This window comes from Citrus sinensis, chromosome 3, assembly GCF_022201045.2.
Source record: "Citrus sinensis cultivar Valencia sweet orange chromosome 3, DVS_A1.0, whole genome shotgun sequence".
NCBI lineage: Eukaryota > Viridiplantae > Streptophyta > Magnoliopsida > Sapindales > Rutaceae > Citrus > Citrus sinensis.
This window is the reverse complement of record NC_068558.1, coordinates 28793222-28804692: the sequence shown is the minus strand read 5'-3', so window position 1 is coordinate 28804692 and position 11471 is coordinate 28793222. Positions and strand designations below refer to the sequence as shown.

The 11471-nt window shown below is 31.5% G+C and overlaps 3 protein-coding genes across 7 annotated transcripts in view; 2 read left to right on the top strand and 1 right to left on the bottom strand.

Annotated features, from left to right (window-relative positions):
* Positions 1-11471, top strand: part of LOC112496821 (TMV resistance protein N-like) — a 164023-nt gene that overhangs the window by 11728 nt on the left and 140824 nt on the right. The window lies entirely within an intron of this gene.
* The window catches only part of LOC112496827 (TMV resistance protein N-like), a 136806-nt gene that overhangs the window by 83263 nt on the left and 42072 nt on the right, over positions 1-11471 (top strand). The window lies entirely within an intron of this gene.
* LOC107175198 (uncharacterized) overlaps positions 855-11471 on the bottom strand; it is a 58135-nt gene continuing 47518 nt past the window's right edge. The window contains exon 6 of one of the 3 annotated variants that reach the window (XM_052437054.1): positions 855-1205. In XM_052437054.1, the coding sequence (XP_052293014.1) occupies positions 1089-1205 (117 nt within the window). In that variant the 3' untranslated portion in view covers positions 855-1088. The remainder of the gene's footprint in view (positions 1206-11471) is intronic. The other 2 variants (XM_052437058.1, XM_052437056.1) reach the window with 2 other exon arrangements.

Here is an 11471-nt window from a genome sequence, read left to right as displayed (position 1 = left end):
CGATGGATGTGAGGTGGCTTCGGGTTTTGCTATTTTTCTAACTTTTTCTTCTTCTTCTTTTTTTTTTTTTTAATGAAAACAATGGATGATGGAGGGAGGATTTGTGTATGGGGAATGGTTGATGGTCAGGAAAGCTCTGCCTAATACAAAGAAAGACTCTGATACCACTTGACGCATCGCAGAAGCGATACTAAATTTCATTATAACATACGTTTTTGAAAATTCAAGAAAAAAGGCTCTTACGAAGAAGAAAGTATCTCAATTAAGAAATATTAAATATTATTGATGATAAGTTTATGTATGTTATAAAGAACTATTAGTAAGAAGCTTATATATACTAAGTAGCCAACTTAATCTTAATCCTTCTTAAATAAAATAAATAATTTAAAATGCTAATTAGATTAGAATTCCAAACATGATCGAATAAGTTTAAAAAATAAGATAAATTCTAATAAAATACTAAATACCCAAATATTATAATTCCTAATAAATTCTAATTTATTTTATCTAATATGCTTCCTACATTACTTTACAGCTATATTGTCTGAATCGATGTCTCTTTTTACACTAGTAAAAAAATGACCTTCTTTGATACTATTTTAATATCAAGAACTTGTTTTACTTATACCGAATTTAGTGTCACTGAATACGGTGCAAGAAACTTACTGACACTAGTTTTTTGTATCAACGAATCTATGTCACCGTAGTATCAAAAAAATATTGATGCTTGAACATCACATATATAACGAGACTATGTTATCAAACAAATAATGATACAAAAGCATAATAAATATAACGATACTTTGGTATCAATGTTTATTTGCGAAAAATTTAAAAAAAATTAGAAATCCATATAATAGAAATTGAACATTTGCAATTGGCATTTGAATTGAAATTTACATTCATCAATATGAAAACTATTACATTGCAATGAACAATTTAAAAATTATTACATTGTTTGAAACTTATTACATTGTTTACCAACTACAAATAATTTATAATCTGATATATAGTAACAGCACAATCTTCCAACACATGTTTATTGCTTCGCGGATTCTTTCTTTCGGTAATCGAAATGAAGTCTTCTATTATTGTTTCCATGTTCCAATTTGACATTTGCTCTGATTATTTAGTTTTGACCCACATACATGCTTTGGTTTATTGTAAGTCATCCTGCACCATTCAAGACATGCACAATAAAAAAACTGATAAAATTTACATGCTGCAATCTACATAGTATAGCTAAACCCTAATGGTTCCTAATACCAGACAAAACTCAACATAAACCCTAAATGACTCCATAATCTCTTATTTATAGCTAAACCCTAATTAATAATAAAGTTACTAAATTGCCCCTGCCCCTAAAATTACTAAACAACCCCTGCCCCTTTATATTTGCGCCTAACATAAGTTTTCATGGGTCTAACACTTAGAAGAGCTTGATAATAGTGGAACAGCAATTAGGCAACTTCCAACGTCTGTTTCTATCTTGAAGAATCTTAAAGCAGTGGACCACTATCATCTACATCATGGGATTTGTGCTTCCCTACCAATATGATGTGAATGAGATCAGATCCTATGACTAATTTGATGTTACCTTCTCTATCAGGCTTATGTTCTTTAACAAAATGGGATCTCAGCGACTGTAATCTACCAGTGGAAGGAGGAGAAATCCCAAGTGATATTTGCCACATATGCCTATTGTTCAAAATGAACCAAAATCTAATTCCTAGACCAGATGCAATGTCGGCTGAATAATAAATGATAGTATGAAATGTTGTTTCTTTGCATACGATCTCTCGGTTACTCCTAGAGAACTTGTGTACGACGTCCGGCTCAAGTTGTCTAAACTTAGTAAGTGAGTGCACGCGTTGGTCACGTGCACTCAATTATACATAATGATCAAACGACCCGAAAATACTGTCGTTTTGAAGAGCATTAGTGTCAGTATGTAGCTGTTAAATCGGTTAGAAAGGGCGGGAAATTATTACAAACCCATAACAAGCTGATGATCGATGAGGTAAATTTTCTCTCTAAGTTTGCAAGTTGTTCTGAGAAAACAAATTAAGCTTGCCAAAGAAGGCATAGGCCACTGTAGCTAAACATCTCTAGATATTGTGTTTGTGTTTTGATTTTTTCTTTTTTTCTTTTTGAGCGAAGCCTTACTGATGATGAAGAACCTCAAGCTACAAGAATTTAAGAAATCTAATAAAGAGCAAAGCCTTTTTATACTCATGCTTAGTATTATGTTCATGTTTCGCTATTACCTAATTGAAATTGCAGTCCAACTTGGATTTTTGATTTCTTAGATAAATTATATATTCATTTGAATTATGTAATTTGAAAACTTTCGTATCATTAGTCTGTGCTTGTTGGTTTTTTATTTCTCTCATTCTAATATAGCAATTATAATAGGAAAAACGACATCTACACCCCTCAAAATAATCTAAATTTTAATACACTTGTTTTAACATTATGATTCTATTTATTATAAAATTTAATTTTATATACTAAAATATATCTAATAGATTACAAAATATTAAAATATTTTTACAGTATTGAAATTATTTTACAATGTATATATTATTAAATTTATTGGAGGAATTAATTAGAAAGCATGAAATCCTCTCATTGATTTCTTTGAAACAAACAAAATTAAAATTATCTTTATAAAGATGAATTATCTTTAACAAGGTAAATTTTCATCATCTTTCAGTGCGTCCAACACGCTCAAAGCATTAAGTTTTCTCGCAGTTTTGTATTCCAACATTGTTTCCCATGAATGTTTGTCTTACATTATTATGTATTAAGTGTTTCTTTTTTCTTTTTCTTTTTTTTTTTTTGGATGTGATAGATTAAGTGTTCCTAATCACCCAATCAGTCAATATTAGAGGAGATTATGTTCTCTTCTTTGCTAATTTTGATTATTTATGTACAGTTTTTTCGGTACTTGTTGAGTTGGAACTCAATGTGAGTACACATTTTTTCCCCCAACAACACAAAAAAACAATTGCTTCTTCAACTTCTTCTCTTATCCATATGCTGAAAAAAAGAGAACATTGAACAATCCATTGAAGAAAGAAGGCATTTATATTGTGATCAAAAGGAGGTTTTCCATTTGTGATTTCCTTCCGGCCATTAACGTGATCCAACATTCAATCATTCCGCTGCAGGACTCGTGAAGAAAGGTAGGCTCATGAATCCTTTTATTTTCTTTCAATTAATGAAAATCCTCTGCTTTTCGTCAAAACAAATATATTTGCCTGATTAGCTTAAGTTCTCAAAACAAATATAGAGCGAAGAGTTAGAGAGTGGTTATTGAGCTCACGCTCTTCCTTGTCATTTCCTCTGTGAATATGATCGATCTCAGCTTGAATATGAATAGACAAAGGAATGATTATATGGAATTCGCAGGCCAGGTTCAAGAGAGGAGTTGTTGAGGAATAATGGTATAATTCTCGTGCCTAGGACGTGTTCGATAATATGCCTACGAAGGAATGTGCATCCCACCTGATGTGTTGCATCAACTCTATGGTTTCCCAAGCAAAAGCAATCAATCAACAAGGTCAATTCGTGAAGGTTTGTCCTGTGTGAGTCATAGCTAGTGAGCAGATTCTGAGAGTCTTTAGTCTTTAACAGAATTTTACCACAAACACAGTGCAAACCCAGTTTTTATCTAATCAATTATTTTCTTTTTCTAGCGGCTAACCTTTTTGCAAATTTCTAAATAGAAATATACATGACAGAATTTGATTATTTGTTGTTTCGTGAATGATGTGGTAGAATGAAGGAATTGTAGAATTTCTTGAGTTTTAGACATAAAACAGAGTCAGGCCATGGAATGAATGAAAAAAATATCATCACATTTGTTGGAATGATGCTGTGCTTTATTCAAAATTATTTCTTCTACTAGAGAATCAATCAATAATAGTGTTAATTCTTGAACCTGTGAAAAGCAATTAATTTTCTTCATTTGTTTACTAGCAATCTTCCATAACCATTGTGCTTGGCTGTGAAATAGCCCATTTGTGGCTGAACACAGAGTCTTTTTTTTGTTTCTTTGTTGTTTTTTGCGAATCTTTGGCTTAATTTACAATTCATGGCATGTCTGTAAATGGGTCGATGAATATGTTAAATATGGACTCAGATCTAGGTCAGATTTACCCATGAAACAATCAAGAGGATTCAACATTTGATTTTCATTTTTCTTTTCTCCACCCCCATGTTTAATTTTGGTTGGAGGACTTGGTTGATAGGAATTGACAACTATTGATTTTCCTTTTTTTCGTTAAACAACAGACCACAATGTCAATTTGAAGACTTTGTTGATAAGAATTGACAACTGTTGGTTATTATTATTTGTTTTTGTTCAATAGAAGATGCCTTGGAATTCCACATCGTTGACATGTAGTTGATATTTAAAATATTTTGATGTTAGAGCTTAGAATGTTTGCTGTCGGAATTCTTATTAAGAAAATTACTATGCTGCTTGCAACATAATCAAAGTTGTAAGTTTTATGCCATGCAGTTCTCTTTATTTTCATTTATGCTTTTGAATTTTCAGAATAAATATGAAGAAGAAGATCATTAATTTCCAAAGCAGAGAAGAAAATATTTTCAGAATTATACTACAATGACTATAGGGAGATCCTGAAAATGAGATTCTTGATGTACTTCAAATAAGTTTTGATGGGTCAAAAGAAACAAAGAAGAAAATATTTCTCGATATTGCATGTTTATATGAAGGGAAGTATAGAGATTATGTGAAAAAAATTCTCAAATATTGTGATTTTGACCCAATTATGAAAATTGTTGGTCCTACTGAAAAATCTCTATTAACTGTAGTTGATTTCAGCGGACTGTGGATGCATGAGTAGTTACAAGAAATGGGGTAGACAAATTGTTAGGAGGCAATCCCCTCAGGAGCCTGGAAACTGCAATAGGTTGTGGGAGGAAGCAGATATATGCCATGTATTATCACAAAGCACAAGTAAATGTTCAGTTAGGTTGAAAACTTGCAATTTTGGGATCATGATCACTTATTTAACTAGTTAAACCTTTGCATAGATTTATTAATATTTTCTTTCTTTCATTTTTTTTTTTTGGTTCCCAATTATTTTTTGTTATAATGTTTAGGTAACTGATGTAGTTGAAGCATCATATTTGATCGCTTTAACAACAAAGAGATGCATGTCAGTGCTAAAGTCTTTTCTAATATGACCAATCAGACTTCACAAGAGTGCCAAATTTAGGGGAGCTGATTTCTGAAAGATTTACAAGGTTGCAGGAGATTCACTCATTTTTTCTGTTCCAAAGAAGCTGATTTTGTTGAATTTGAAAGGTTGTACAAGTCTTTCAACTCTTCCAGGCAAGATCTTTATGAAATCTCTTAAGACACTTGTTCTTTCTGGTTGCTGGAAATTGAAAGAATTTCTAGACATTGTGGGAAGTTCTTTCGGATGGAACTGATATTAAAGAACTGCCATTATCAATTGAACTTCTATTTGGACTTGCTCAGTTGACTCTGAATGGCTGCAAAAATCTTGAGTGTCTTCCAAGGACCATAAGTGCTCTAAAATATCTACCAACTTTGAATCTCTCCAGCCCTTTGAAATTCAGAGAGTTCCCAGAGAAAACTTCAAGCAGGGATCAGCTCTTGGAGCTTCATTTGTAAGGAACTGCTATAAGAGGATTGCCAGCATCTATTGAACTTCTTTCTGGCAATGTCTTGTTGAATTTGAAAGATTGCAAAAATCTCAAGAGTCTTCCAAGTACCATAAAAGGTTTGAGATCTCTTAGAACATTGTATTTCTCTGGCTGCTCCAAACTTAAAAATGTGCCAGTGACCTTGGGGAAAGTTGAAAGCTTGGAAGTTATATTGTCTTGTTAGAAACGGGCCAAAATGCAGAATGTTTTGACTGTGTGGAACAGAATGCAGTGGAGACAGTAACAAAGTTAGCAAAAGCAGAACAACTGAGGGGGTACTTTACAATATTAATAAGTTCCTTTATAACAAGATACTATCACTTCTATGTGCATTCCTATCAATGTTGTTGGACAGATAGATTCAGATTCATGGAAGAAGGATGTTGATAAGGGCATCAAGCTATCTACAACAGCCACATCAGCTTGTTCACTTGCCTGCCATAGGCTGATTCAAACCTCAGGAGCCATGCCGAAGAGTTGAATCAAATAACAGCAAATTCACGTATTAGGTGGCCTTTTCTTCCAGCTTAGTCACTGCATCATTTTTTATAGCAGGTTCGTTCTATAATAATCTCGTAGACACATATCATGAACTTTGTTTTTATCATGCTTGCATACTTTGTTTACTTCTGTACAGTGATATGCACATTCACTATCTCTATTTTGCATGACTCTAGAGGAGAGCTCTTAGGCGCTTTTGGATCTTTCCTAGGTTATCGTCTGATCCTTTACGCAGAGCTTATGGCTATTCATTAGGGCTTAGAGCTTGCAGCTCACCTGGCCCATTCTACATTGGAGGTAGAATCGGACTCTGCTACTATGGTCGCATGGATTTGGTCCGATTGCTAGGTGTCGTGGGATTACACATACCTTTTGCGACGTGTCCGTAGTATGGCTTCTTCAACTAATATCTTGGTCCGTCGTGTATTTCGGGGGCTACTTCTGCTGCTGATTTTCTAGCCAATTGGGTTTGTATTCATAAGGTGCATCGTCGGTTTATGAGCCCTAAGGACATTCCTACTAGTTTACATAGCATTCTCCATCTAGATGCACATGCAGTTCTACACATCAGGCGCTAGCTTGAATTTTCTTTTATTCCTTTTCAGCTATGTTATACTTGTTTTTCAGTTTCTCTTAAGAGGTTTTGGTATTTGTCCTCCTCCTTTGTACTTGTAACATTTTCGGATTTATATTACGGGCAGGGGTCTTACCTAAACCCCCAACTATCCTGATGGTTTTAAATTAAAAAAAAAAAAAGTGTCCTTCGCATCCATTTTGATGCTGGAATTTTGTAGGCCTTTATGGGCTTGTTGAATTTAACCTTATTTAATTTATACTTTCTGAATTTTGTTGAACTATTTGTTTATATTTTTTACGGAGTTGGACTATTTGCCCGCCCCACCCCAATCTTATAACCTCCTTTTTTTCCTTTTTTCTTTTTTCTTTTTTATATTTTTAAAGACAGGTTTTAAATTTGAATTTCAATAAATATGCGTTAATAAAAAAATAAAATTATATTGTTTTGTTATTTTAAAAATTCAAAATAATATTCCCTTTTTTTCCCTACACGTAAATTGAAAATTTTTTGATAAATGATAAATTTTTAAATTTCAGTCATTCACTTAAATTACATGACACATTTTTAAATATAATTTGAATTAAATTATTCAGATTTGATAAAATGTGTTTGAGGAGTAATTGTATGATACCCATGCCCAGAACATGTTTGATAAAATGCCCAAGTAGGAACCATGCCATCCCAATTCCCAACTGAAGTGTTGAACAAAGAGAAGATGATATCCGTTGCGCCACCACTACGATTTCCAAACCAAAAGCAATCAATCAACAAGGTCAATTTCCTAAGCTGTTGAGTGTGATTCAATAATATAAATTTAGGGTTGCGTGTCTTCATAAAATTTGTACCTTCTCAGGGGTGTATTTTGGCCAGGATCGGAGGTGAGAGGTATGATATCCCTCCAGTTTATATGGAGTCGCTTTACCCACTTATAATCTGAATGAACCCCCTCAAAATTTTGTTGCATCAAAGATGGTTGTAGCAACAACGTCGAGGCGAAGCCTTACTGCATATGTTGAGGTGATGAGGAACCACAACCTCAAAGCCTACTTAGTATTCTCTGAATATTTCAGTAAGTGTGCATCTTCAATTTCAGTTGTCCATTTTTGTTTTATATAAGTTCAATTACCACAAGGGCAAAATATCATCCCCAAATTTGTTGTCTTCTATGAATCGAAAATGATTTCATGCTTGATCAGATTTTTTAAGTATGTGCTTCTACAATATACAAAAAGTACTCGGGAAAATGGCACAAAATAATTAGTGTATAATAAAGTTTATTTTTGGTAAATTTTGAGATGCATTTGGTTTTAAAAGTTCCTATTTATTGAGGAAACGATGTTTGCCGGATTTTCATCTCTTCAAATAGCTAGCCTTACCATAAATTATACTATTGTTTACCAAGGCATTACTGATTTATCTAATTAGGTTCATATCACATGTTTTTGTTTTTAATCTATCATTGATATTTTTATATTTATTATTTCATTGATCTTATGTTAATTTACTTTCTATTTGTAGACATAATTTATGAATATAATATTACTGTACTTATTTATCTGTTTCATAAATAATTTCTTGGAAGATGCTCCGACAGCAGTTTTATCGTTACTGAATAAACAAAATGAAATGCCGCGTCACGTACTAAAAAAACGTGAGGAAGAGAAAAAGAAAATACAGTAGATGATCAGTGGAGAGGTTGGTTCATTTCATGTATCTTCTTTGTCTTGTTTCATTAAGTAGTCTAAATTATTATTATTTAAATAATTAGAGATAAGGCAATTGCTTTAGGGACCTTTCTATGTTACAGAATTTGTAACATACAACCACCCAAAAACTAGTTTCTTTACACCTCAAGTGTTGCTATTCAAACAATTCAGGGGTGGTAGAAAATTTGTTTTGGGTGAGCTGTAAGTTACAGAATCTGTAACATAGCAGCACCCTTGCTTTAGGTGTCTATGACTCTACGTTATTGAAGCATTTGTTACAGTTGAACATGTCTTTTATTCCATTCGCCGTCCTTTATAATTATCTCTTGCAAAATATCGTTGACAAGACTTGCTATCGGCCAACAAAAGAGGGGGAATTAATTAGAAAACATGAAATCCTCTTAACTGATTTCTTTGAAAGAAACCTAATTGTAATCCAAGTAAAATTTCATCATCTTTCAGTGCCTCCCACGCGCTCAGAGGGGTAAGTTTCCTCGCTGTTTTGTATTCCAGCATTTGCTTTACATGAATGTTTGTCTTACGTAGCTCAGTTATTCAATTTAATTATTCTTTTACACTCCTAGACACATCTAATTCCAAACCCATAATTGCATGGACCACTTTGTTTCCACCGCTTTGCTGTAGTTATTTTCCTAACTGTTGTCTTCGTCGGCCTATTATTATTCTTATTACTCTCATGTGATACATTAATGGTGTGCTTACTAGCTGGATTCTGAAATTAAGATTTGAAACGAGAATGATCGATAGTGTTTATTTTAAAAAATAGAAGAGTGAACGAGAATGAAATATGTGGGGCCGATACGTTTATGGGATTAATGAATGAGAATTGATTCTTATGAAACTTGGGAGTCAAGTTTTTATTCCTATGAGCTCCAGATTTTACCCCACTTAAACTTCATAATTTTATTTTTGTCTTTAATTAAAATATTATTATATTATTGTTATTGTTATTATTCTTTTTTGTGTAATTATTAATAATAATGATGATGATGGTGATAATAATAATAATAATAATAATAACAAGTTGTGGATAACAAAGATTGATGCCCCGAATACGATATTTGTTTATGCTATTACGAATTCAAAACCCTAGTTCCTTTAATCAAATTAAGTTTTTTTAAAGTCTTTATTTTCTTTAAGGGAAAAGCCACCCATGCCTCCAAGATTTGTTTAAAATATGACATAGGTCGTCTTGATTTCATAGATGGTCACAAAGACTCTTTCTAAAGATTATATTCTTAGATTACAACAACATAGAAATTGACTTTAAATAATTTTTTATAACACATGCAAATAAAATTGACTTTAAATAATTTTTTATAACACATGCAAATAAAATTGACTTTAAATAATTTTTTATAACACATACAAATATAATATTAAATAATTCAATAAATAAAATATTAGAAATTATATAAATTATTTTAATATTAAACAATATTGTTTTTTATATTACTAATTTGTTAGATTTGTTTCATATTAATAAAATTGGTTTCATAGATTAATAATATAAAATAAATGTATTTAATGTTCAAAATAATTTATAAAATCAATATTTATATTATACATACATACATACATACATACATACATACATATATGTATGTATGTATGTATATATATTACTTTTTTTGAGTTATGTCTATAATAGAATAAATTTAAATTAATTTTTGGATTAACAAATTTAAATTTTAATAAAATCTATTGAGACATGTTGATAATGGATTTTATATTAAAATAATTTACATGACATATATATTTTGTTTTTTAATTATATTTATTTTAATATCTTATTTGTATTAATGTGCTATTTTAGTTAGTATTTTTATTTTAATAGTGTATTTGTATTTATTATAACCAATATTAATATACATTAATTCATTCTTAATCCCAAAAGAATAATAATAACAAAATTATATAATTATAAAAAAATTAGACAATCGGAATGTCCTAATAAAAATCATCTATATATTCTAACATTATCACGTAGTCAAAATTTAAAATATTTACAGTGGTTAGGTTGATTTGGTGTACCTACAACCTCCTTTTCGAGAGAAAAATATAATAAAAACACAATGAATATAAAACTCAATAAGGTCAGTGGATAATAGTTTTTGAAAATTAATTTAACTTAAAATTAATTTAATCATATCATTTCTAAATACAATTTCATCAAACTATATACGAGAAAATATTTATAAATCATTTAACATTTAAATCATATTACTAACCTTGAAGAACATACATAATATCGTACACAATAACCATGGAAATCATATTATAATATCGTATAAAATACACAAATCTGAAATCATCACTAAACAAGTACCCAAGAAAATAATTTCATCGTATCCAAATCTCAACGGACGGGTATTATGAAGCTATCATATACGAGTATTATGAAGCTATCAAAATAATTTCAAGGTATTTGAGAGTGTTCTCTTGGAAAGCCTTTTTGGTTTAATGCAGTGTCCAAGCTATCATATACAATGTTCCAGGATTCACGACCCCATGAAAGACTTCTAAAATACTGAAGATCATCAACATTGTTTAGCAATGATGGATTCGGTCTACGTTCATCTTTTCTTCTATTGAGAACTCTATCCGCAAAGTAATATAACACAATCTTTAGCACATTAGTGTCCTCCATATCATTAAAGTTCAAATCCTCAAAGTTTGCATCTAATTCATTAAGATTTGCCCCTATATCACCATCAAAGTACAAATTACGCAACCGGTGGTGTGTCTTGAGCTTTTCTTTTCTGTGTATACCGTACGTCTCATAGCACAGTCCTATCATTAAGCACCACTCACTGATCGATAATCACGCTAATTGACCACCAAATTCAAACCACAACTGATTATCATCACTTCCATGACGCGCTACTTGCCTCAACAGCGCGTTGTCATGATCACACCACTAAACACATACGTATCCATCTTTACAAAATGTCCAAATA